Below are 25983 nucleotides of genomic sequence, written 5' to 3'. Positions count from 1 at the left end.
TCCAAGTCTGACTCAAGTTCTTTTCTAACTGAATTTCCGACAGTTCTCGAAATAATTCTATTGATATCCCAAGCTTAAAATCACTGACAATTAATTTTTTTATATTATCAATTACAACAGACAGTTCTGTCTCATTGCGAAAACATTTATATCCATTCTTAGATTCCGTTTTTTCCAGCGTAACATTTAATTTTGCTGAATTTGTTTTCCTAGATGTAGAAACCGCGCATTTATATTCCCCCTCATCCCACACGGAAAGAAAATTATGGCAGCGGTTCCCATAATCTTGTGAAATTTTTTCCTATACCATCATAGGAATTGCGACCATAAATTATGGGAGCGGTTCCTATAATTATAGGAATGTTTCCCATAATTATAGGAATAGTTCCTAAAATTATGGGAATGATACCCATAACACTATAGGAATGGTTCCTATAATTTATAGGAATACTTTCTATAATATTATAGGAACCATTCCCATAATATTATGGGAATGGTTCCTATAATAGTATGGGAATGGTTCCCATATTATCATGAAAAAATTAATTCAAAGAAGTGCGGTAATCACTTCTACAATACACAGAAATATTATTAAACATAAAAACAAAAATTCAAACATTGAAAAAAAAAATCGTATTTGGCAAAAAAACATTAAAATTTTTAACAAGAATTTTTTGTCAGCACAAAACATTCAAGAAAATTCAAATTTTGGGAAATTTCTACACTATTGTGCAAAAAAAAATTTAATGATATTATAGGGATGGTTCCCATAATATTGTAGGAATAGTTCCTATACCAATATGGGAACCATTCCCATAATATTATAGGAATAGTTCCTATACCAATATGGGAACCATTCCCATAATAGTATGGGAATGATTCCCATACCATTATGGGAATGGTTCCCATAATATTATAGGAACCATTCCCATAATGGTATGGGAACTATTCTCATACTATTATGGGGATGGTTCCCATAATATATGGGAACCATCCCTATAGTAGTATAGGTACTATTCCCATACCATTATGGGAACCATTCCCATAATGCATAGCAAAACTTCCCATAATTTTCTTTCCGTGTACTCAGTGATTCCTTCTATAGTCCACATTAGCAACTACGAATGAAGAAGAGTCTTCGTGTAGACAATAGCTGTGTGCTGATATTCTGTCACTCTGAAAATAAAAGTATTCAATAATTTGTCATGCGGGAAATTAATTTTATAATTTAAATCCATACCAAGTGCGGCGTTTTCAATCCAAATGAAAACATGGTACGGGACCTAAGTCCACCTCTGCCGACCTCTATTAAATTCTCTATCCGATAATGTGTAACTTGGTTAAGCTCCGTGGACTAACAAGAGTGGAACAGTAAAAACAGTAGCAAAAAGAGGCAAACTGAATTTTTCGATCGTAAAGCACACTCTAATGCTTCGCATCAAGAGTTGTGCAATATTTAATAAATTCTATTGTTTACAGCTTGAAAAAAGAAGAGTACAAGCAGCTTTCTGGTAACATTCATGAAGTTCTAGAAACTCATCAAAAATTTTTGACAAATCTTGAAGCAGCAGTAGCTCAAGGACCAGATAGCAAAGTAGGAAATTTGTTTTTGAACGTAGCTCCAAAATTAAAATCAGTTCATATGACCTATTGCAATGGTCATCCACAAGCAGTTTGTATTTTGGACAAATACCGCGACGAACTTAATGAATTTATGGAACGCAGTGGAGCAGTTTCACCGGGAATTTTAGTTTTAACATCTGGGCTCAGCAAACCATTCCGACGATTAGAAAAATATGCGCCTATGCTTCAAGAACTGGAAAGATATACTGGGAAAAATCATTCCGATCGTGGTGATACTCAACGTAGCGTGTGTGTTTATCGCGAGATTGCTGTAAGTTTGTCCAATCATTTTTTATTTATTGTTTCAATTATTGATTATATTTATATAATAAATATTAGACTGGGCCAAAAAAAATCAACTATTTTTTTTGTTAACGATACTGTAAAAATATTATTTGGGATGACAAAAAAAAAATTAGTGTGAAAATTTGAGCCCTTAATTTTGATATTGAGAGGTGTATCATCGCAATTTTTAATTTTTTTTTGAATGAGCGGGTTTTTGTCTCATAACTCTCAAACCATCGAGATAAACGAAATTGACTAAGATACATTTCTTGAAGGAAATTTGATGTTCTACAAAAAAGGTCTGATTGAAATTTTTCGTCAGATGAACCGTTTTCTTATAATCATGCCTTGAACATTGGCATGATTTTACAATTTAATTGTTCAACTTTTCAAATTTTGTAATTAATGTAAAAATCAGTTTCCAAAAAAAAGCTAATGAATATTCTCAAGGGAAATTGAATGCTCTACAAAAAAAGTCTCTTAACAATTTTTGCTAAATTCACTCCTTCGAAAGTTATTCAAGGTTGAAGTTGAGTCAAAACTTTAATGTCAATATTAAGGGCTCAAATTTTCACAATAATTTTTTTTGTCATCCCAAATAACATTTTCACAGTATCGTTAAAAAAAAAAGTAGTCAATTTTTTTGGCCTAGTCTAATAAATATACAGCATGAAATATTGTGTATCTGTGTTAAAACTAATCCGTGTTACATTTTTTGTGTTAAATTAGCTCACTTCATTGTGTGACTTAAAAATTTTAGATCGATCTACTATTTAAAACTTTAAAAGTGTTACCGAGTAAAAAAATTCAAATTCTCGATCTTTATTACGTGTGACTTTGAAATTAACACTAAATTTATGTTGAAAACTCAACTGATAATCACGGGAGAATTACTAGAAAAATCAAAGTGAAATCGACATTCATGGATGTCAAATTAACTTCAAAATTTGAATTATTAATGGCCCGGGACAAAATGATCAGACCTGACCATGCCTGTTCATGTATGATCAGGCCTGAAATTAGACCTGATCATGCCTGTTCATGTATGATTAGGCCTGAAATTAGACATGATCAGGCCTGATCATACCTGTCCATGCCTGTTCATGTCTGTTCATGTCTGAAGCGTTGAATACACTCAGGCCTGATCATGCCTGTTCATGACTGTTCATGTCTGAAGCGTTAAATACAGTCAGGTCTGATCATGCCTGTTCATACCTGACCATGCCTGTTCATGCCTGGTCATGTCTGAAGCGTTAAATACGCTCAGGCCTGATCATACCTGTCCATGCCTGTTCATGCCTGGTCATATATGTTCATGTCTGTTCATGGCTGTTCATGTCTGCTCATAGATCTAAAATTTTGTTGACCAAGAATCTATCACGTATAAGATTTTTATTACTTCAAGTTCATACGAAACTTACTTTCTACTAAATCTCTTAGGTCAGTGGGTAGCGAGTTACACTTTCGAGCGCAAGGTCCACGGTTCAAATCCTGCACACGCCCGAATTTTTTATTTTTTTTATTTTTATAGCAATAATTATATACATGTATAATTGAATATAGTTATACATAATTATATATAATTATATAGGGCCATTTTTTATATATAATTTTTTTACCCGGATGGGCATGAACAGACATGAACATACCTGATCAGACCTGAACATGCCTGATCAGGCCTGCTCAGGCATGGTCATTTTTCATGTCTGATCAGGCCTGAAGACTCATGCCTGTTCATGTCTGATCAGGTCTGATCATTTTTTCCCGGAGGATTAAATTTATCATTTACTAAACGCTGGAAAGTTTATCAAAAAGATTTTGTTACAGTCTATATTATTAAGAGAATAAGAAAAATTTTGTTCCCGCCATATCTATATGATAGAACTAGTTAATGTTATTGAAATTGGTATCATTAGATAGGTCTTGACTTGAATTTGTGCCTTTTCATAATTTAAACTCTTTTTAATTGTCAAGTATTGAGATAAATAGATTTATCTATATCATTCGAATTACATTTAAATTACGCGGGAAAAAAGACGATTGTATTTATTTTCTTTAAATAAATTAATACTTCAATTATTCTGTCACTAAATATGACTGAATGTCACTGAATATATAGCTATATTATTTATATCGCGTTACTTATTCCAAAATGACAGATTTTTATACTCCCTTTTGGTTTTAGGGAGCTTCTCAAAGCCAAAAAAGTGTGCATAGAAAAAAAAAAGGATTCATTGACACAAAAAATCTTTACTCGCCTAAAGAAAATTTTTACTTACCCCAATAAATTTTTTGCATCGTGAATTGAAAGCAAAAATTTATTCAGAACTAGAAAAAATTACTTGATGCAAGGAATTATTTCTTGACCAAAAAAATTTTTTTCTCGCCCCAAGACAATTTTTGTATTTAATTGATAATGCATAAAATTTCTTGGTGCAAATTAAAATTTTTTGCGGCAAGAAATCCTTTTTTTCTGCGTAATTTATAAATTTAGTAGTGACATCTGGGCAGTCACGTACTCAGCTTGCTCGTTTCGAATTATTTCATGTCATGTAAAAATTATTTTCTCGCTAAACATAAATGTATTTTCATGATACCGGCATCGAAACTTAAAGTTTCAGTGTCTCTACAACCAGTCGAAACAAATAATTTTTCATGATTCTTTTGTGTCGCCACTAACATTTAAAAAGTGTTGACTTTCCTTTTTGTATTTCCTGAATTTTGTATTTAAATTTAAACACAAATTTAGAATTGAAATTACAATACAAATAGTCTGTGTTAAAAAATAACACAAATATTGTGTGGAGAATTTTTAACATGCAGATTATGTCGATTTTAATACAATATTTTTACTGTGTAGGAACGGTGCACAAGTATCAGAAAGCAAAGAGAATTAGCACTACAAATTTTGACCAGTGGTATCAAAGGATGGGAAGGTGAAGAATTGACTTCACTTGGGGAAATTTTGTACGTTGGACCAGTCACAGTAGTCGTTGGCGCAGAAAGACGCGATAGATATTTTGTTCTATTTCCAATGAATTTGTTAGTCCTCAGCACAAGTCCTAGAATGAGTTCTTTCATATATGAAGTAAGAACAGTATTTTTATTTATTTATTTATTCATTACACTGAGAGAAAAAAAAATGAAATTAAAGTAATTATTTTTTTTGTTTCCATAAATACTCAAAATGAATAATTTTTTCTAAAATTAAATTGATAGTTATTATTTGAAGAAAACTATCGCTTTACTTTAGTAATAAATTAATATTTAAGATGACAAAAATCGATGAATAACTTGACAGTTTATTAAAAACATGGTTTCCAATAAGCCACCGCGGCTGATCTATGGCGCAGGTCATAGGTCTCGCGTCATCGGTCTAGATTCAAATCTTAGGTAGGGTAAAATTATGTATTTATAAAAACAAAATATTTGTTTACACAGAAAAGGTTTCCTTGGCACAACAAATTTTTACTAGCCCCCATAAATTTTTTACATTATGAATTGAAAACGAAAATTATCTTCGGCTAACAAAAAATTTATTGGCACAAGAAAGGCTAGTCTTAACAAAAATTTTTGGTTTCATTTCATAATGCAAAATTGCATTACGAAACTAATTTGAACAATACTACACGGAAAGAATTTTCGTATGAATATTGCCATGTTATTTATTCTAAAAATTACTCTAAATCGAGTAATCTTGAGCCATTACGACTTTTTACTTTCGAATTACGAAATTTTACTCTTTCAGCGAGTAAAAATCAATCAGATTAATTTTTACTCATAATTACGAGTAAAAATTACACCTAGCGGCTGTCTAAATAAATTCTCTCTAATTCAATTTTTACTCGTAGGTTATGATAAAAAGTTGATTATTCAATTTATAAAATTTATATTGAATTACAATAAAAATTACAATTAATAGGCTGAAATTTTCATAAAAAATCTGAAAATCATCTAATTGCTTTAGAATATGACTTAAAAAAAATATTTTGAAAAATAATAAAAAAAAAATTACTATTATTGTGTTGAAAAAGAAAAGATACAAATTTTTTTTTAATTTTAAAATAAATATTAAGTTATAGAGAGATACAGAGATCGTCTTTTTTTCCAAGCCTACGTTTGTGTGCGTAACATATGTAAGTTGTCGCGAGCAAAATAAAAGACATTTAATTGAAGCCGATATTAACCGAAGATTAACGGAGACTACTGAAATATTACTCTGCAGTTTAGAGTAAAAATTACTTCCATAGATAAGAAAATTTATTTGAGTTATAGGCAGTTTTTCATCAAAAAGTTAATGGGTTTAAAAGAATGGTATATTGGGGAGTAAAAATTAATCGCATGGAGTAAAAATGAATAGATTAAGATGAGATATTCACAATAATCGATTAAATATAAGACTTTTAAAAAATTACTCAGTAGTAGAGTAAAACATGGTCTAGCAACGTTAATATTTAAACAAAAAAAATTAAATTTAAAACAAAAAATACAAATTTTTTGCAGCGGCCCAGGATTACTCGAAATTACAGAGTAATTTTTATCAAAAAATTCTTTCCGTGTAGATAAAAAAAAAAGACACGTCTAATAACATTTTTTTTGACAAAATGAAATTCCTTTCTCAGCAAGGAAATAAAATACCTGGATCAAGCATCCCGAGTATAAATGAAATTATTATTTTTACGAAAAAATTATAAATTTTTATCGACCGCCGCACCACTACCGCACCACCGCTGCACCACCGTCGTTTGGCGGAATATTCCGCCGCACGCAAAAAATATATTCTGCCAGCACCGCCGCACCACCGCTGCACGACCGCCGCACCAATGCTTAAGCATAACCCCGATTTCACAAAAAAATGGCATTTATATGCCAAAAATCTTATGATTAATTAATTAATTTACCCGGTTTATGGTGAGAGAAATTTAATTGTCCGGTAAAAGTAAATTATATATGGCCATATATTAAAATTTTCAATATATACATAGCCATGTATAGAAATTTCAACTAAATAAAAAAAAAAGACTCACTCAATTTTAGTAGTTTTTTTTTTTTTCTTTGATGATGCGGAAATCAATCAGATTTGTGATGAAATTAATTTCTAACCGAGTAGAAATTTAGGGAAAAAACGCTATAAATATCAACCAAACGCACACGATTTAGTAGGATTCGAACCCGGGACCTTACGCACGAAAGACCGACGCTTTAACAACTAAGCTACGCTACCGACAGTGACTACTAAGTTTACTTGTGCTATATGAGATTGAAAAGAATATACCACTTTTAAATCACTAATCAAAAATAATTTACGACAAAATATCACAGCTATGGTGCGGCGGTGGTGCAGCGGTGGTGCGGCGGTCAATAAAAATTTATAATTTTTTCGTAAAAATAATAATTTCATTTTTACTCGGGTTGTCACGGCGGTGGTGCGGCGGTGGTGCAGCGAATAGATAAATTCTTTAGTTGTCACGGCGGTGGTGCGGCGGTGGTGCGGCATTTATAAAATAATCGGAATTGTCACGGCTGTAGTGCAGCGGTGTTGCGGCGGTGGTGCGGCGGAATTCTGTTTTTACTCGGGATTTTTCCTTTAAAATACAGTATATATTTAATATACATTTTTTTCTCTCAGTGCGTCATTATTCATTAACTATCTTCTATCGATTTAAATTGTCATGTAACTTTACAGGGAAAACTTCCATTAACTGGCATAAATGTAATTCCAATAGATGACACAGAAGACATGAAAAACGTGTTCGAAATTTCAGGTCCGATGATTGAAAAAATCGTAGTATTATGTGCGCACAAAGATGAACGTTATCAGTGGATCGAACTGTTAACTCAGGACCAATCATCCAGCCTCTTAAAATCTCCAACAATATCAAATGTGAGTTACGTAAATCGTCCATACACTCGTTTATCGCGATTTTACGCAAAACTTGTTCGAAAAAAACTAATATATCCCGAGTTGGTGAAAAAACTTCTTTACCTCCAGTATTCTTATAAACCTGATCTAAGTGCCGTTAAAATGAGAAAATGTAAAGTATCTTATACTATTTACCCCACACAAAGTGATGAATATTTTACAGACGATAATTCCGATATAGTTTTTGAAAAATTAAAAATTCCAACCGAAAAACCTCGAGCTCTATTAAAATCTTCACTAATGTTAGATGTCCGGTACGATTTAAAGCCTACGAATGTTAGCAATTTAGATACTAATTTATCCTTCTCTGGTTCATCGGCATCTGTTGGAAACTATGAGACCAAACATCGAAATAATAATAAATCGAAATTCGATACATGCCAAAGTTTACCGAGTGCACTTCCCTCTTGTAAAGCAGACTCTAGTTTGAGTAATTACTATAATTCAAATGACAGTGAGTTTAAATGCTGGAATTCATCATCAAAAAATTGGAAGTCTATCGAATCAACGCGGAAAGTTGATTCTGGAAGTCCAGAATTTATTCATATTGATTATTTGTCATCACAACTTGCAGCCATTACAGAAAATACTTTTGATATCAACGAAAGTAGTAGTCATTTAGTACCAGTAACTAGTATTTATTCGTCTGACTCGGGTATGGCTGATAGTTATCATATGACATCAACGGAATTAAATCCTAACTATAGATATTATTTGAACAGTCAAAATAAATGCGTCGATCGAATTGAAAGTGAGAACGATGAAAACAGTTTTGAGCATCAGTGTATTTGTAGTTCACCATTCGGATCAACTCCTAGACAAAGTGAACAGTCTGGCCAATCCTCGGAAAGTGCCAACGACAGTTTTATTGCTTACGCTGCAGTAGAAAGTACTGATAATTTAAATGAGTATTTGGAAAAAACGAAAAATGACCGAGGTTACAGAAATGATGAAAGTGATGCTGGGCACAAAAATCTTAATGACAAAAGATTTACTGTGCCTATACCCTTTGACGGTAAAAATACTCATGAAAAAGTTAAAAGACTTGGAGCTCGACCGAAAGGAATTCGTATTGAAACAGAACAGAAAGAAAATAAAATTTTTACCTCTGGACTTTATGCTCACTGGTGGCTCAAGAAAACGATTCCCGTGTCGGAGAGCACAAATCAAGGCAAGCTTCCATAGCATGGCTGTTTTTTAAATTCGATTTTTGATAATCATTTTTATAACCGGTATATTTCGCTACTAATTGTCATTCATCTACACTAGACTGTCAAAAAATCGCCTATTTTTTTTTTCAAAAATTGTACGGAAAATGTTATTCAAGATGACGAAAAAAAAAATACTGTGGAAGTTTGAGCTCTTACTATTAATATTAATAATCGCGTCATCGCAAGTTTCAATTTCCCATTTGAATAACGTGGGAAAAATTGTTTTTATAGTTTGTAATTTAATCACTTATCAGCGGATCAGTCTTTTGGAAAAATCAATAGATAATTTTGTTGGAAATTGAACGCTCTACAAAAAAGGTCTCTTATAATTTTTCGATAAATTTAATTGTTCAGAAGTTTTTCAAAGTCAAAGTTGAATTCACTGTATATTTTAGTATTATTTTACTTTTCAGGCGAAACTGTAAGACATTACCAAATTTTTATAGGACCTTTTTTGTAGATCATTTTATTTCGCACAAGTTATCTCTCACCCAATTGCCAAAATTTTTGAAAGTTCTTTACTTCTTTGCATTTAAAAGTAATTAGTTAAAATCAGCTAGAATACGATTTGCATTCAAATGCAAATAACTAAAGAGCTTTCAGGAATTTTGAAAACTTTGTTGAAGATAAGTTGTGGGAAATAAAATGATCTACGAAAAAGGTTCTACACCATTTTAAGGGGGGCGTAGGGTTTTAGAATTATTTAAAAAAATTTTTTTTTTTAATTTTTTTTCTGAATGAACAATATGTCAAGAATATTGTGTACAAATTTTAAATCAATCCGAGTAAAACTAACGGAGTTACAGCGTTTCAAGTGACCGGCCGGTATACCTGATTTTTATACCTGCCCGACCTGCCCCTACATACCCCTAGTAGAAATCAGCTGCAATTTTCTTTGTTCTTCCGAATCCCTTTCTCCGGCTGTGTGTCTTTCAAAGGATGTAAACTGATGACTCAATATAAGTATAAAAATTCATATTCTTTGATTGATAGTTTATTTCAAATTTTCACGAATAAAAAACTTTAAATGGATTTTCCCGAAAACGTTATTTTTAAAGTCCGTAAACATCATAACTCAAAATGTACTGAACCGATCCTTTTGAAAATTTGAACATTACTTCTTCACATAAATCAACAGGTAACTACGAAGAGTTTTTTTTTGTTTTTCATTTTTTTCTATTTTTTAATAACAAATTAACCGCGATTTTTTGAGCTAAAATCGCGTTTTTCACTTCCAAGTGCTGCAAAAAATCGAAAAAAAAAAAAAAAAAAAAAAAAAAAAACTCTTCGTGGTTACCTCGAGAAATACACCAACTTTAAAATGCATATCAATTTTTTTTTTTCCGATGATTCGATAACGAGTTATGATGTTCACCGCAAAACGACTTTTTTTCGAGGCGCCTCCGGAGATTCAACGTCACCAGCTTATTAATAAATATTTTTCGTTGAAAATTTTTTCTGATATTCTTTAAAAGTTGTACAATAATATGTGATTAAGTTTAATGAAATTATATTACTCATCTCGCCGGGAAAAAATCACAAAAATATGCTTTTTTTTCGCCTTTAAAACCCTACTCCCCCCTTAAGATAAGTCTGATAGTTTTGCCGAAAAAGTCAAATAATACTAAAATTTACTGTGAATTTACACAGTTAAAAATATTGTGTATCTGTGTTAAAAACGGTCCGTGTTAGATTTTTTGTGTTGATTATTTTGTGTCAAATCAACACAATTCTCTGTGTTACTTTAAAACTTTTAATCGATCTACTATTCAACACTTTAAAAGTTTTACCTAGTACAGAAACTCAAATTATCAACATTCATTAAGTGTTACTTTGAAATCAACATAAAAAAAGTGTTGAACCGACAGTTGAAATGTGTTAAAAAAAATTTCTTTCTTCTATTCACGCGGGAAGCGCCATTAAGCATCAGTTCTGCTTGGTTATTAGTTATTATTTTTGTGACATTGCTGTTATTTCTTTTCAATTGAACATAAAAAAATAAAGTTGACAAAGTTCATGATTCGCATAGTTTAAAAAAATTGCATCTGTAGCTTTTTTATTTTTCTACATGCGCATATTTTTATTTTTCATTTTTTTTTTTTCGAAATTAATTTGTTGAAAAAAAATTCGAAAATCGTTAACTGTCTGCTAAATTTCGGATCATGTTGACTGTCACAAAATAGTTCAATGTTAAATAAAAATTTTTGACACTTTTGATAACTTAAAAATAATACATGGTACAAAAATAAAATGTAAAAGTTAACATTTTTCTTGTGTTGCCATTAACATTTAAAAAGTGGAAGTTACATCTCATATTACTCAAATTTTGTGTTTAAATTTTAACACAAATAGTTTGTGTTGAAAAATAACACAAACATTGTGTGGACCATTTTTAACACACAGATTGTGTTGATTTTAACACAATATTTTTTACTGTGTAACTTCGATTTTGAAGAACTTTTGAACAATTTAATTTATCGAAAAATTATAAGAGACCTTTTTTGTAGAGCGTTAAATTTCCAACAAAAATATCTATCGATTTTTCCAAAAGACTGATCCGCTGATGAGTGATAAAATGCCAAACTATAAAAATAATTTTTCTCATGTTATTTAAATGGGAAATCGAAAATTGCGATGATACGGTTGTTGATATTAATATTAAGAGCTCAAACTTTAACAGTAATTTTTTTTCGTCATCTTGAATAATATTATCCGTACAATTTTTGAAAAAAAAAATATTATTCTATTTTTTTGACACAGTCTAATCTACTCATTATTTTATGCTTATCAGTGCACAGCCATGTTGTGTGAAGTTATGCTTTTGCATTGGAATTTTTTCATACTAACATAAACGTTCATACGTTGTAATTTTAAACGTTTATTTCATTAGAATAGATATTAGAGTTGACGTTTAAATTTTTATCAATATTTCTTCGGAAAATTAATTAATTTTTTTATCATTTAAATTTCCTAATTCATTTTTTTTTTTTTTTCTAATAAATCAGATGAGCAATCAGTCGATCGGGAAACTGCAGCCGCAACTTCCGGAGTCCTGTTCGTCACCAAGGAATAAATCGCCTTGGAGTCTTGCGTCTTTACGGCCCGCTCCTCCAATTTATTTGAAAGCCTTTAACAAGTCTGATAATATAGAACTTTGTCGCTCACCACGAGCTGCTAGTAAATATATAATCTACCATACATATACTGAGAGAAAAAAAATTAAATTCAAGTAATTATTTTTCTTGTTTCCATAAATACTCAAAATAAGCTATTTTAAAAAAAAAATTGATTCGCATATATGAGTATCAGAATAGATTAATATTCCTACAGAAACCATATGGGAATCCTTCCGAAAACGCCATGTGGGAACCCACATAATAACTTAGGCTGGATTCCCATATGGATTTTTTAATAGGGAATAATTTTACTTGATTGAAGAAAATAATTTCTTGGCTTTATTTAAGGGGTTTCACGACTTCAAAAAATCGATTTTTTAAAAATTATCTTATTAAATTCTACGACATCTCTAGAATATTGTCCTCCCTGATTAAAAACTCCGATTGAATCCGAAAGAAATCTGATTGAAACTCAATCGGATTCAATCAGATTCAATCGGAAAATAATAATTTATTTCTCGATTATTTTCCGATTGAATCTGATTAAATCCGATTGAAATATTTCAATCAGTTTTAATCAGATTCAATCGGAAAATAATAATTTATTTCTCGATTTTTTTCCGATTGAAATATTTCAATCAGTTTCAATCGGATTCAATCGGAAAATAATAATTTTTTAAAAATTATTTTCTGAATAAAAGTCAATCAGAAATTTCCGATTAAATCTGATAGGACGTTTTCAATCGGATTCAATCGAAGTTTTTAATCAGGGCTAAAGTTTCAAGACGATCCGAGTATAGTTTTGGAATTACAGTCTTAACAAGTTGCCTGCTCAAGGATAGCTGGGATAGCTTTTATTTTCACTCAAAACTTTAAACGCGTTTTACTTAAAACTGTGTTTTCAAAGTGAGTTGTCAAGATTTCTCGAGAACTACTGAACCGATCTTGATGAAATTTCACACAGGTCTCCGAGGTACAATTTACAAGGACTTAGACGAAGGATTTTTTTTTTTTTTCAAATACAACTATTAAAAAAAAAAAATGCCGCGAAATTTTTGTCAAATTTTGAATTTTTTCGTAAAAACCTCTGCCAAAAATCCAATTTTCATTTTTTTTCCTCCGTCCAAGTTCTAGTTTAAAGTCTTAACTAAAACACGTAATTTTTTTTTTTCACCAAATGATCCTGCTACGAGATCTGCTGTCAACGCGGACGCATTTTTTTTCCGAGGGCTCGTCGGAAATGACGTCACAATAGCAGAGTTTATAGTATTTTTTTTTTAAATTTCTGTAATTAATTATTACATCTGTATCTTTAAGCCAGTAAAAAGTTTAAATTAAATATTTTGTTTTTTATATTAAAAAAAAATTATTTGAAATAGGCTGTTTTTTCACGGAGGAAACCCATGTAACCCCTTAAGTAACTGAAATACTTAAATCAATCATTTTTTCTTGGAAATATAAATTTTTCTCTCAGTGTATATAGACTAGGGTGATTCATTTCCGCAAAAGTTTTTTTTCTTTAGGTCCTCAAGCAAAATCTCAATCTACATTGAAAAAAAAAAATTCTCACCAAATGTGAGCTCTTAATTCCAATGCTAAGTACTTGCCATTTGATTTCAAAGATTTCCCATTTAAAATACACGTAAATTAAATTACTTTTTTTTAATTTCCTAATACTCAGCTGCGTTTTATGATATCGACGCGGTTTTGGTCGCAACTTGTAGGACATTTGGTGTTCTTCAAAAGTGCCCGTTGTTACTTAGCTGTAATTCCAGCTGTTTCACTTGTGTCCGTTGTGGAACTCATTTTTCCTATGAAATTGACGTTTATTGGCTTGCAGAACATAAACCAATGAAAGTACATCAAAAATGTTAATAGAAATTTTATAGGAAATTTTATTCCCTTCGAAAACAGTCTTATGAGTCAAGTCGCTAAAGTCCATAGTTTCCGAGTTATTACCATTTTAATAATTTGAATAATATAATATAAAAAAAAAATTATAGTTGATATTTTATTTTTTATAACTCGGAAACTATGGACTTTAGCGACTTGACTCATAAGACTGTTTTCGAAGGGAATAAAATTTCCTATAAAATTTCTATTAACATTTTTGATGTACTTTCATTGGTTTATGTTCTGCAAGCCAATAAACGTCAATTTCATAGGAAAAATGAGTTCCACAGCGGACACAAGTGAAACAGCTGGAATTACAGCTAAGTAACTTCGGGCACTTTTGAAGAACACCAAATGCCCTACAATTTGCGACCAAAACTGCCTTGATATCATGAAATGCTGCTGAGTATTAGGAAATTAAAAAAAAGTAATTTAATTTACGTGTATTTTAAATGGGAAATCTTTGAAATCAAATGGCAAGTACTTAGCATTGGAATTAAGAGCTCACATTTGGTGAGAATTTTTTTTTTTCGATGTAGATTGAGATTTTGCTTGAGGACTTGAAAAAAAAAAACTTTTGCGGAAATGAATCACTCTAATATAGACGTATTATTTAGTTAAATAATTAAATTAACAATTAATATTCTTAAATTTTAGATGAGCGTCAATTTGAAGATGACGCAATTATATTAAAAATTATCGAGGGTTATTGCATGACCGTCAACGCTAGACTTACTGTCCATTCTGGTAAATTAAAAACTGTTCTAGTATAACTTAACCACGAACTAAATATAATATTGTTGTTTTTATTGACATTATAATTTTAACTTCAGAATTAGCTTCGAACGATCTCTTAAAATTAAGGAAAAATAATTTTTTTTTATAAAAGTGTGTAACTAACAACCGCATATAAATTTCAGCTGCGTTGGATAATGAATCGTCTAACAAGATGTGTGATAGCGTGTCTGTTGTAAATAATAAACTCGGAAATTTGGATTCTTGTAATGACAGGTATGTACTAAAAACGTGGAAAATTAACGAATTTTATTACACGTCGGTAGATCAAAAGCTAATTCTGAAGTTAAATAATTAATATATGTACTATAAATTATTTTACTGTATGTAGGAGCTTATCGCAGACTGTGGAAACCTTGAAAAATCAAGTTGGATCTCTGCAAAATCAAGTTATACAACTCACTAAACAATTAGATGAAGAAAAACAATCACGATTGTTGCTCACAGTTGCGATGAAACGAATTGGTGCAATAGATAATTTTGTGTCTTAATACGTGCATAAAAATTAGTTTCTAATGTATTTGTGCCTTACTGTCTATACTACTTGTGCTATGAACAAATATTTTTTTTCTTTTTTTTTAATATACTCTATATATATATATATATTATCTTATTTACTATATAAAAATTTATTGTTCGTTAATTTGATTCACAAATAATTGTAAAACTTTTCCGATCTCGAATAAGTCTTCCATTAATTTTTTAATATTCTTTAAATAATAAATAAAAATAGTAAAATTATAATGTATTTTTAAAGAAAAATTTATCAAATAATAAGTACTAGGGTGATCTAAAAAATAACAAATTTTTTTTTTCTCGGAAACAGGTTCAAAAGTTTCATTCAGATAAAAAAAGACGCCTGTGAAATTTTCTATTCTCCATAAGAATAACATGGAAAAAATTTTTTTACGTCTTCTGATTTATATAAGCAGCTAAAGATGCGTCATAGGAATAATTGGCAGGCATATTTTTGTAGGGAATTGAATGCTCTACAAAAAAAGATTCTTATCATTTTTTGATAAATCTATTTGTTCAAAAGTTATTTGAGGTTGAAGTTGAATTCATGTTAAATTTTGAGATCTTTTTACTTTTCCAGCGAAACTGTCAGACCTATTACAAAATATCATGGGACCTTTTTTGTAGACAATTTTATTCCCTACAAGTTATTTCCAATAAAGTTTTTTCGAATTCCGCATTGTTTTCTAGTTATTTTTATTTTAATGTCAAGCTCTTAAAATCGATCAGAAGACTATTTTTTTTATGAGCTTGACATTAAAATAAAAATAACTAGCAAACAATGCGGAATTCAAAAAAACTTTATTGGAAATAACTTCTAAGGAATAAAATCGTCTACAAAAAAGGTCCCATGATATTTTGTAATAGGTCTGATAGTTTCGCCAGAAAAGTGAAAAGATCTCAAAATTTAATATGAATTCGACTTCAATCTTAAATAACTTTTGAACAAATAGATTTATCAAAAAATGATAAGAAACTTTTTTTGTAGAGCATTCAATTACCTACAAAAATATGCCTGCCAATTATTCCTATGACGCATCGTTAGCTACTTAGAAAAATCAGAAGACGCAAACAAAATTTTTTCCATGTTATTCTTATGGAAAATAGAAAAGTGCGATGCGGACAACCTTAATGTTAATATTAAGAGCTCTAATTTTCACAGGCGTCTTTTTTTATCCAAATGAAACTTTTGAACCTGTTTCCGAGAAAAAAAAACATTTGTTATTTTTTGGATCACCCTAATACGTATACAATCCAAACCTCTCATTGTCAGTTTAGTTAGAATATTTTTAATTGTTATTATTATTATTCTTTTGTTTGAAAGGAATACGGCTTTACTGATCTGCTTAATTGACATATATTTATTTAGAATCTAATCTGCGTATGAGTAATTACATGTGGATTAATAATGCTCAATGCGCACTGTAATACCACACTTTAATTGAAAAGACTCTAATTATCAAAGATATTAATATTATAAATACGGTTTCACCCCGAATTTACTTGCTGGGCTCATCAGTAAAGTTGATGCAAGTATAATCTACTTTAGACCGTTGAAAAGATGTTAAAAAAATTGACGGTGAATCCTCAATATGATGATGGTGGTGCAACAAGTTTCCAAGCTTGCTGTCATACTTAAAGAGAATTCCGTTGAATTTATATAGCCTTGTATTATTTTATATGGTGAATTTAATTTACGACCAGACTTTTTAATTCTTTTGTTTGAATGGAATACGGCTTTACTGATCTTTATTATTATTATTATTATTATTATTATTATTATTAAAGTCCAGGTTGGGCCTCATTGAGGTGTCAATAGACCGCCGGCCGGTCCTGGTCGTCGATTATTTTATAAATTATTGACTATTAATTTTCAAGATTTAAAATCGACCTGATGTCAATATCTACTTTTATTTTCCATACTATTAATATATATCGGGCATTCCATATCAAATCACCGAGATTTTTACGCGAACCTCTTTGATTTTGCAAATTTTTTCATATGGTTTAAGATGTATTGAAAGCTGCTGGTACACCAATTTTTAGTCTTTTATTCCAAACCGTTACTAAGTTATTAATTTTTTAATTTTTAGATAAAAAATTTTCAATTAATGATAGAATAATGATAAATATCGACATCCATAAAAAGTCCGATATTATTTTGATTGTATTAACATGTACTTTTAGGAAAAAATTTTTTTTTAATTATTTGCAGTGATCAACTAGTTATTAAGGTTTAAAGATTAAAATCGACGTTTTCAAAAAATTCGACCCCTCCAATTTTTCAAAAAATTTCACTCTAAATTACACACTTTTTAACTGTCAGTTCAAAATGTGAAAGCAATTATTTCTACTTTTTTTTTTTAATATTGAAATTTAAATTACAATATTAATAAATCACAATTTTTTGAAGTTATCAATATATTAATAACTTTAACAGGCGGTAAAAAATTCACAAAATTTATGTAATGCGGTCGAAGTCTACGTTCCTTTTACAGGATGCTGTTTCCTCACTCTTTTGGATCTACACGCGTTTCGAACATCCCCATCTAGCCCCAGATGACACCTTTGATCAAAAAATATTATCAAGTGACGACCAGGGGTGTCTAATCACAACCACCTCAAGTCTATGCCCCTGTAGGTCAACAGTTCTTTCATCTCAGGAAAGAAAGAGACTCTGGTCGAAGTGGGCTGGGGAAGGCCCACCCGCTCTGATTAAAGAAAATGATTTATTCAATGATGAATGTATATCTGTATTAGGGTGTATCAACAAAATAGACTAATTTTTTGTTTCTTCAATACATCGACAATACTGTTGGAAACGACGAAAAAAAAAATACTGTGAAAGTTTGAACTCTTAATATTAATATTAACAGCTGCCGCATCGCAATTTTCTATTTCCCGTTTAAATAACATGGGAAAATTTATTTTTTAAGCTTTGGAATTTTGTAGCTCACGGTGGGACCAATATTTTTAAATGTTCAAGACATATTCTTATGGGAAATTTGACACTCTACAAAAAAGGTCTCTAATAACTTTTCGATATTTTTATTTCTTCAAAAGTTATTCGAAGTTAAAGTTAGATTGACGATAAATTTTTAAATTTTTTGACGCAACCATCAACTTTATCGGAAAATTTTATAGGACATTATTTGTAGAGCATTTTATTTCCTACAACTTATCTCAAAGAAAATTTTCGATATTTCTCACAAGTCGTAAGTTATTTGCAGTTAACTGAAAATTTTCTTAAATAATCTAAATTTTGTTGCTTGAAATTAATTATATTAAACTTTCAGTTAATTGCAAATAACTTACGACTTGTAAAAAATATTGAAAATTTTCTCTGAGATAAGTTATAGGAAATAAAATGCTCTACAAAAAATGTCCTATAAAATTTTCCGATAAAGTTCATGGTTGCGTCAAAAAATTTAAAAATTTATCGTCAATCTAACTTTAACTTCGAATAACTTTTGAAGAAATGAAAATATCGAAAAGTTATAAGAAACCTTTTTTGTAGAGCGTTGAATTTTTCATAAGAATATGTCTTGAACATGTAAAAGTATTGGTCCCACCGAGAGCTACAAAATTCCAAAGCTTAAAAAATAAATTTTCCCATGTTATTTAAACGGGAAATAGAAAATTGCGATGCGGCAGTTATTTATATTAATATTAAGAGCTCAATCTTTCACAGTATTTTTTTTTCGTCATTTCCAACAATATTTTCGATATGATGAAAGTAAAAAAAATTAGTCGATTTTTTTGATATACCCTAATATGTATATTGTTAAGATTGAATTGTTTTAAATCAAGGCGTAGCACCAGTTCCCCGTATTGGTCAACATATCGCTTCGAGATAAAATGATAAGACGCAGCCTTGCCTGATTACTTTAAAAAAAGCCTTCTCAGCGGTTTTTTATAATTACGGGTTGCAATTTTTGGAACTCGCTTCCACTTAAGATTACGGTAGCTGAGTCATTAGATGAATCGAAGAAGAAGACTTGAATCGTACATAATATAAATAAGTATATATCGATTAAAATATATAATATTAATAATAGTATTGAATTTATTTACTTTTAGAAAATATTTATTTTTACAAAATTAAAATTACCCATTAATAAGATTAAGAACTAGGATTTGACGTTGAAATTTGTACTGATGCACTTGCTGCAGGTGGTAACGATTGCGCTGGTCTGCTATTGGATCTTCCGTGAAGGTGTTTATTTTTAATACGATCTAATTCATTAACTCTGCTTCTCGCATGTTCCAGTCTGTGCCAAGCCATTTGCAAAACTTTCTGACTCGCGTAACCTGATCCTTCATGTGGTTGCCCTGTAAGACAGATCAAATAATAAAATTGATCTTTATTTTATTTAATCTAAATTTTTATTGATTTGAATCATACCTGTGGACACTTGAGTAAGATAATTGATTTGCTCACTTAGTTTTGACTCAACAGTACCCAGTAATTTTAAAAATTGATGTGTTTGACCTTCGGCTTGTTTCAAACTTGATTTTTCTTTACTAAGTTCTACAAAGGCCTGACCTAAAAATTAATTATTAATTATTAATTACTACGGAAAATTTATTAACTTAACAATTCAATGTTTTATCATCAGGTTGCTATCAAATTGTTGATAGAACATTGGGCGGCATAGAGAATAAACTAATTAATATTATTATTGAAAAAAATTATAGTATCAACGTTCTGGGCTTTAGAGATACTTTTATCGTGAGTCCGTATATTATCACTATGACTGTAAAAAACGTTACGTCACTTATGAAGGAAAATCTAGATCTAGATCTATACGGTTACCAAAAGTTTATAAAACTATACCCTATCAAAATATTCCATGTGAGATTGCAAAGGAACCCATAAGAATCCATGTAGGAAACCATGGGAATCTGGATTCCCATATAGGAAATCCACATAGGAAACTATGGGTACCTGAATTCCTATGTAGGAACTTCATTTAGGAAACTGGATACCTGAATTCCCGTAAAGTTACTTGGATATATGGGATTTCTTTATGGGAGATTCATATAGGAATCTGGGTTTTTATATAAATAATTTCTATAGGATCCGGGGTATCTATCTATCGTTGTATAAAATCCAGATGACATTATACAGGCTCAACGCATGGGTAAAAATGCGATAAGTAATATAGCAACTACTGATGAAAGCCGAATAAGATCGCGTGCTATATTACTTGAGCTTTCAACAGTGACCAAATGTAATTCATTTATTGAAAAGAAGAAACAGTTGCCTGAACTCTCATCGTCGGTTATTGATTTACAATTACCACAATGTAAAATAAATATTAATCATCTGATTCCAGCAGAACTATACCAATTTCGAGAGAAAATTCGCAAGCAGTTTCCGCAAGTTGATTCGAAATCTATCTGAATTGCAAATGGAGCGGTATTTATGAGAAAGAATGCAACTTCAAAACCAATGAAAATAGTGCCTACTACAGATTTATCTAAACTATAGCAAAACTTGGACTCTCACTCTTTATCAAACATCTCTGCGAATCTCTCGCAATCATCACAATCGTCCCAAGCTAAAGCGTGAGAGTGAATCAATATAAGAATCAATATAATTTAAAATAAGTGTCAAGTTATAATTAATTCATTTAAATGTATTAGATATTATGAGGTCGATTATATATTAACTAACTTAAACTTGATGGCCATTTTTAGTCTCATCTCAATAATTTTGTGGATTGAGAGTCATATCGATACTTGCATATGTTAATTATAATAATTATTCAAATGTAGGGGAAGGGGGGGGGGGGGGCAAAACGGGATACTTAACGAAAAATTTAGTTTTTAGGGACATAAATATCGTAAATTGGCTTCATTTTGATTCTATTTGAAATAAATATAACGAATTTTAGACTGCCATCAGAAAAAAAATTTTTATTTTCTGCGGGCAAAATGGGATACCCCAAAAAAAAGTAAATTTTTTTTTTTTTTTTTCAAGTGAATAAAATTGATGTAATAATGTCTTTCTAAATTGATGTAAGTAATAAAATTAACGTGTTTCGGACGATGATACTCAATTTATCTGTGATTATTGTGAATAATTTTAGAGATTTATCTTTCATTAACGATGAATCAGTTATATATCGTTATCGTTATTTATTATAAATTTTAATACTTATGTTAAAAATAATGTTAGTTAGTTTTCATTCCAAAGAAATTATTTTTATAAGAGAAATAATTAAATATTGAATATTAGAAAATTAACATAACTTTTAATAATGTGATATTATAGCACTAAAGTTATAAAATATTACAAAATTATGAAAGTTACAATGTAACAGTTAAAATTATGATGATTACCAATGTTACAGTTTTAGAGTTTTTATTAGTATTATTGTTGTTATTGTTCTTGAGTTAATTAAAGAAATAAATTTCTTAATTTGTGATACTTCATGAAAATAAATTTGTAGTACGATAAAATTTGTACATTTTTTTCATTTATACTTTTCGCAAAAAATATAAAAATGTTTTTTTTAGCTTTTAATAGTGTAAAATGATACTAGATGTCATTTTTGACCATTTTCGAAAGTTTTTCGAGAAAAAAAAATTTTGACGAAATTTTGAGGGTATCCCATTTTGCCGGCCTATCCCGTTTTGCCCCCCCCCCCCCTTCCCCTAACTTTATGTAATATTGTAAAACATTGTGATCACAAGGAGTTATACTCTATGACCGATAATAAATCTAAATCTAAATCTAAAATCGTCTATTGAAACGCGTATACCCTATCAAAAAAATCAAGTTATATTGATACAAATACCATAAAAAGCGTATGTGTTTCGTAAACGGAGTACAATATGCTTGTTACTCTATACTCTACTCTTGTTAGGCCAATACTAGAGAACAAAACCATTATATGGTCTCCTTTTACTAGCATACTTAGCAACAGAGTGGATGCGGTGCAACGTAAATTTCTCAAGTCTCTATCCTATTTTATCAGGCCTAAGGGCCCTGACTACAGCACAAGATTTGCACCTGAAGTTTAAAATCAATAATTTATCTACGCGAAGACAAATAACTGACCTGATCTTCTTCTATAAAATCATCAATGGATTGATCGATTCGCCTGATATACTAGGAAGCTTTGGTAAAGTCTGTAATAAACCGTTTCTCAAGAGCAATCGAATAATTAACACGCTAAGATCTAACAAAAACTACGTAATTTATGGACCGTACAATAGAATAGCTAACCAAGTCAACGAGTTCAATTCGGACATCGATTTTTTTGGTGGATCTCTATCAGTTTTTCACTCAAATATTAAAAATCTTCTAAATAATTAATCAAGTTTTTTCTTTCCTCAGTCAAAAAAGTCAAAGTTGAATTATAATTGAATATGTTTCTCCTTTCAAATCATAGTTTTCCTAATATTTGTAACCAGTTGTATATAGCCGATTGGCGTATGAAATTAATAAATAAATAAATACCTTTGTACGATTCCTAATTTATAAGTATCAATAGACGATAGACTTAGAAGTTCAGATACCCCGAATTCTGTAGAAATTACTTACATAGAAACCCAGATTCCTATATAAATTTCCTATTTGAGAATTCAGGTACCCACGGTTTTCTACATGGATTCTTACATAAATCTATACATTTCTATATTAATTCCTATGGGATCCCATGCAATCCAACCGAAAAGGTCATGTGGAAACCCGCACAGTAATCCAGGCTTGATTCCCATATGGATTTTTTTTGATAGGGTGGCCTACAAAAACTCTAGTTGGTTGAGTATCAAATCACGTCAATTATATTTTATAACGTGTTACTTTTATAAAGTACTTAGCACAGGTGAACCTAAATTTATACGAAGGTTGTTCAAAGAAGAGGATCCTGAAATCAGAAGATCTAATAGGCTAGCCATGAAAAATAAAAGTCAAAACTTTAAACTACCAAACTTCGCTACAATTTTTTATGAGCGCTCATTTGTTGTTTCTTTGATACGACTTTGGAGAGAGCTACCGGTTGATATTTCAAATTCGTGTAGTTTGGAAGTTTTTAAAAATAAAATTTTTGATTTTCTATTAAAACTTGAGGTAGACAATAGTAATAAATTGGCTATAAATTAGTGTACTTCAATTATTCGATTTGATAACGATTCTGTAGTACTTATGTAATATATTTATCTTGTATAATATTGTTGCCACTCAGCTTATGCCTTGGCATTAAAAAATTTAAATAAATAATTCTGTGACAATAAAATACTTTAATTTGTTACCAAACAGCCTTAAATATAAAAAATTGCTTGAATTAAAATTAACACGTTGGACTGTAACTATTTGAAATGTAGTTCACTTTAATTTAGATTTTTTCACGTTCTAATCTACGCATGTATGAGCACTACTAAGAGTATGATCTTTTTTGTTGGATGACTAAAAACTAAAATTATTTATGATCCAGAAAACAGACAATCGGAAATTTTCTGATTTTTTTTTACCGGACAATTAGAAAAAAAAAACTAAAAAAATGAACATGTAGTAAATTTAAAAAACTATAGGTGCAATTTTTTCAATGATTTGTTGCTTAAAAAAAATCCAAAAATTATCAGATATCGGCCAACTTCCGTTTCATAAGTTAGCAGACAATTAGTAATTTTCGGATTTTTTTTTCACCATATCAATTACAAAAAAACGAACACTAAAAATATGCACGTGTAGAAAATTTTAAAAATTACAAGGGCAATTTTTTAAAATATTTTTTTTTATGGTTTATCGTCAAAAAAAAAAATCCAAAAATTATTAGACGTCTGCTAACTTCAGTATCATAATTATTTTACTTTTTTGGAACAAGTGTTTTTTACCAGTCCTATGTACAGATGATTTTCATATCTATAGGTGCATATGTATATATTTTTATATGTATGTATGTATGTCTGTATATGTTTTATATCCTGAGAGATAAAAATAAAAAATAAAATAAAAGGTTCTTACCAGCACTTTGTAAACAATTAATTATATCTTTTTCAATTAATTCTAGAATTTGAATCCGTTCCATTGGCGGTGTCATAGTTGACGATTTTTTTATGAATTCGACAAATTTATTTAGTCGAGATGTAGAAATAAATTATAACAATTAATTAATGACTTAGGTGTAGCCAACTGAATTGAAATTTGAGAGTTCAATTTTAAAGTTACTCCAAAAAACACATTACAAGTTCGCTATGTTCTGTCATAACAATTTTTTTTTCATAACCTTATTGATAGCACACCCGAGTTACCAGAAAATTTTTGTCCGAGTCGCCCCATCTATCATCAAAAGCAGCGAAATATTTTAACGTCTCCTAATCATTTTAAAGTTTAAAATAATTCTGTTGGCTTGCAATTTATTGTCTATTAGCCAATAAAAGTACACTATAATTTACCGCGTAAAATTCAAATTAATTTTTTAAAAAATTTTATTGCAATTATTTGTTAGGCAGTGAAAAATTATAGGATGTTTTTAGAATAAATTTGATGAAAAAATAATCTTAATTAAAATTTTTAAAATGCAAAAAGCAGAATATCGTTAAGGTAAAAGACCCAGTTATGGGACCTGGCCCAGTTTCTAAGCTTTTCAACTTTTTTCTTACTTACTTAAAAAACTATAACTGAAAAGAAAATCAATTTTTTTTTAATTTATTGCAATTTATTCTGAGCCTAATTGATGGCAATTTAAAAAACATAGAAAATATTAACTGAATAAAAACAAATATTTTAGCCATAAGCTGCTGAGGAAGACATTTTTTAAGAAATTAAAAAATACTTAATTTTTTTGAATATTTTTAAATACTTTTAGATTTGGAACATTTTGAAATCATTAAAGTTTTTGAATACTTTTGAATAACTTTTAATCATTGAATAATTTTGTGAAATTTCGGTCCGTGGAGTGATTAAGAATAATTCGAAAATACCCAATTTTCTTGAATACTTTCAAATACTTTTCAGTCAGTGAAAAATACCTGAACCCCATTTTTAGGAAGATTTGGAACGACTAGAGATTATGAAAGTTTTTAAATACTTCAAAATTTTTTCTTGTCACTAAATAATAATGAACTTTTGATTCCTGAAGAGATTTAGAACAATTTAAAAGTAAGGTAAAAGACCCAGTTATTGACCTTGGCCCAGTTTCTGAGCTTTTCAACTTTTTTTTTACTTACTTAAAAAACTATAACTTTAAAAAGAAAATCAATTTTTTCTTAATTTATTGTAATTTATTCTGAGCCTAATTAATGGCAATTTAAAAAACATAGAAAGTATTAGCTGAGTAAAAACAAATATTTTAGCCATAAGCTGCTGAGGAAGCCATTTTTTAAGTAGAGTCTAAACAGTTTACGTTAGGTGGTACGACGATTGAATCCGTGCACTAATTATCATGTAAGTTAAAAAATTTAATTAAAAATAGATGGATAGATCAATATTTAATTGAAATTTATTTCAATACATTTATAAAACATATTAAAATGAGTTTTGTTGTTGAAATTTGAGGTCCAATAACTAGGCTCAATTTTAAAGGTATGGTGGAGTTGTTGACCCTAAAATTATAACTCACTGCGAGCGAGATTGTCTGTTCAATTACATGTCTATAGAATGTAAAAA

At 29.9% G+C, this 25983-nt stretch overlaps 2 protein-coding genes across 3 annotated transcripts in view; one reads left to right on the top strand and one right to left on the bottom strand.

The window, feature by feature from the left end:
- The window catches only part of LOC130669631 (rho guanine nucleotide exchange factor 7), a 30368-nt gene extending 14812 nt beyond the window's left edge, over nucleotides 1–15556 (top strand). The window contains exons 4-10 of one of the 2 annotated variants that reach the window (XM_057472623.1): nucleotides 1480–1894; nucleotides 4769–4996; nucleotides 7595–7792; nucleotides 12048–12219; nucleotides 14709–14798; nucleotides 14972–15062; nucleotides 15178–15556. In XM_057472623.1, coding sequence (XP_057328606.1) covers nucleotides 1480–1894; nucleotides 4769–4996; nucleotides 7595–7792; nucleotides 12048–12219; nucleotides 14709–14798; nucleotides 14972–15062; nucleotides 15178–15337 — 1354 coding nt within the window. In that variant the 3' untranslated portion in view covers nucleotides 15338–15556. The remainder of the gene's footprint in view (nucleotides 1–1479; nucleotides 1895–4768; nucleotides 4997–7594; nucleotides 7793–12047; nucleotides 12220–14708; nucleotides 14799–14971; nucleotides 15063–15177) is intronic. The other variant, XM_057472624.1, reaches the window with a different exon arrangement.
- A 3844-nt stretch (nucleotides 15557–19400) lies between these two features.
- On the bottom strand, nucleotides 19401–24620 carry LOC130669413 (mediator of RNA polymerase II transcription subunit 11). Its single transcript, XM_057472315.1, has 3 exons — nucleotides 24340–24620; nucleotides 19768–19908; nucleotides 19401–19694 (listed from the first exon to the last, which is right to left on the bottom strand). Exons 1-3 carry the CDS (start codon nucleotides 24413–24415, stop codon nucleotides 19486–19488), a joined length of 426 nt encoding a protein of 141 aa, XP_057328298.1. The 5' UTR covers nucleotides 24416–24620; the 3' UTR covers nucleotides 19401–19485.
- Nucleotides 24621–25983: the final 1363 nt, after the last annotated feature.

The sequence above is a fragment of the Microplitis mediator genome, chromosome 6, assembly GCF_029852145.1.
Source record: "Microplitis mediator isolate UGA2020A chromosome 6, iyMicMedi2.1, whole genome shotgun sequence".
Classification (NCBI taxonomy): Eukaryota; Metazoa; Arthropoda; class Insecta; order Hymenoptera; family Braconidae; genus Microplitis; species Microplitis mediator.
This window is presented reverse-complemented; position numbering and strand designations above follow the sequence as displayed.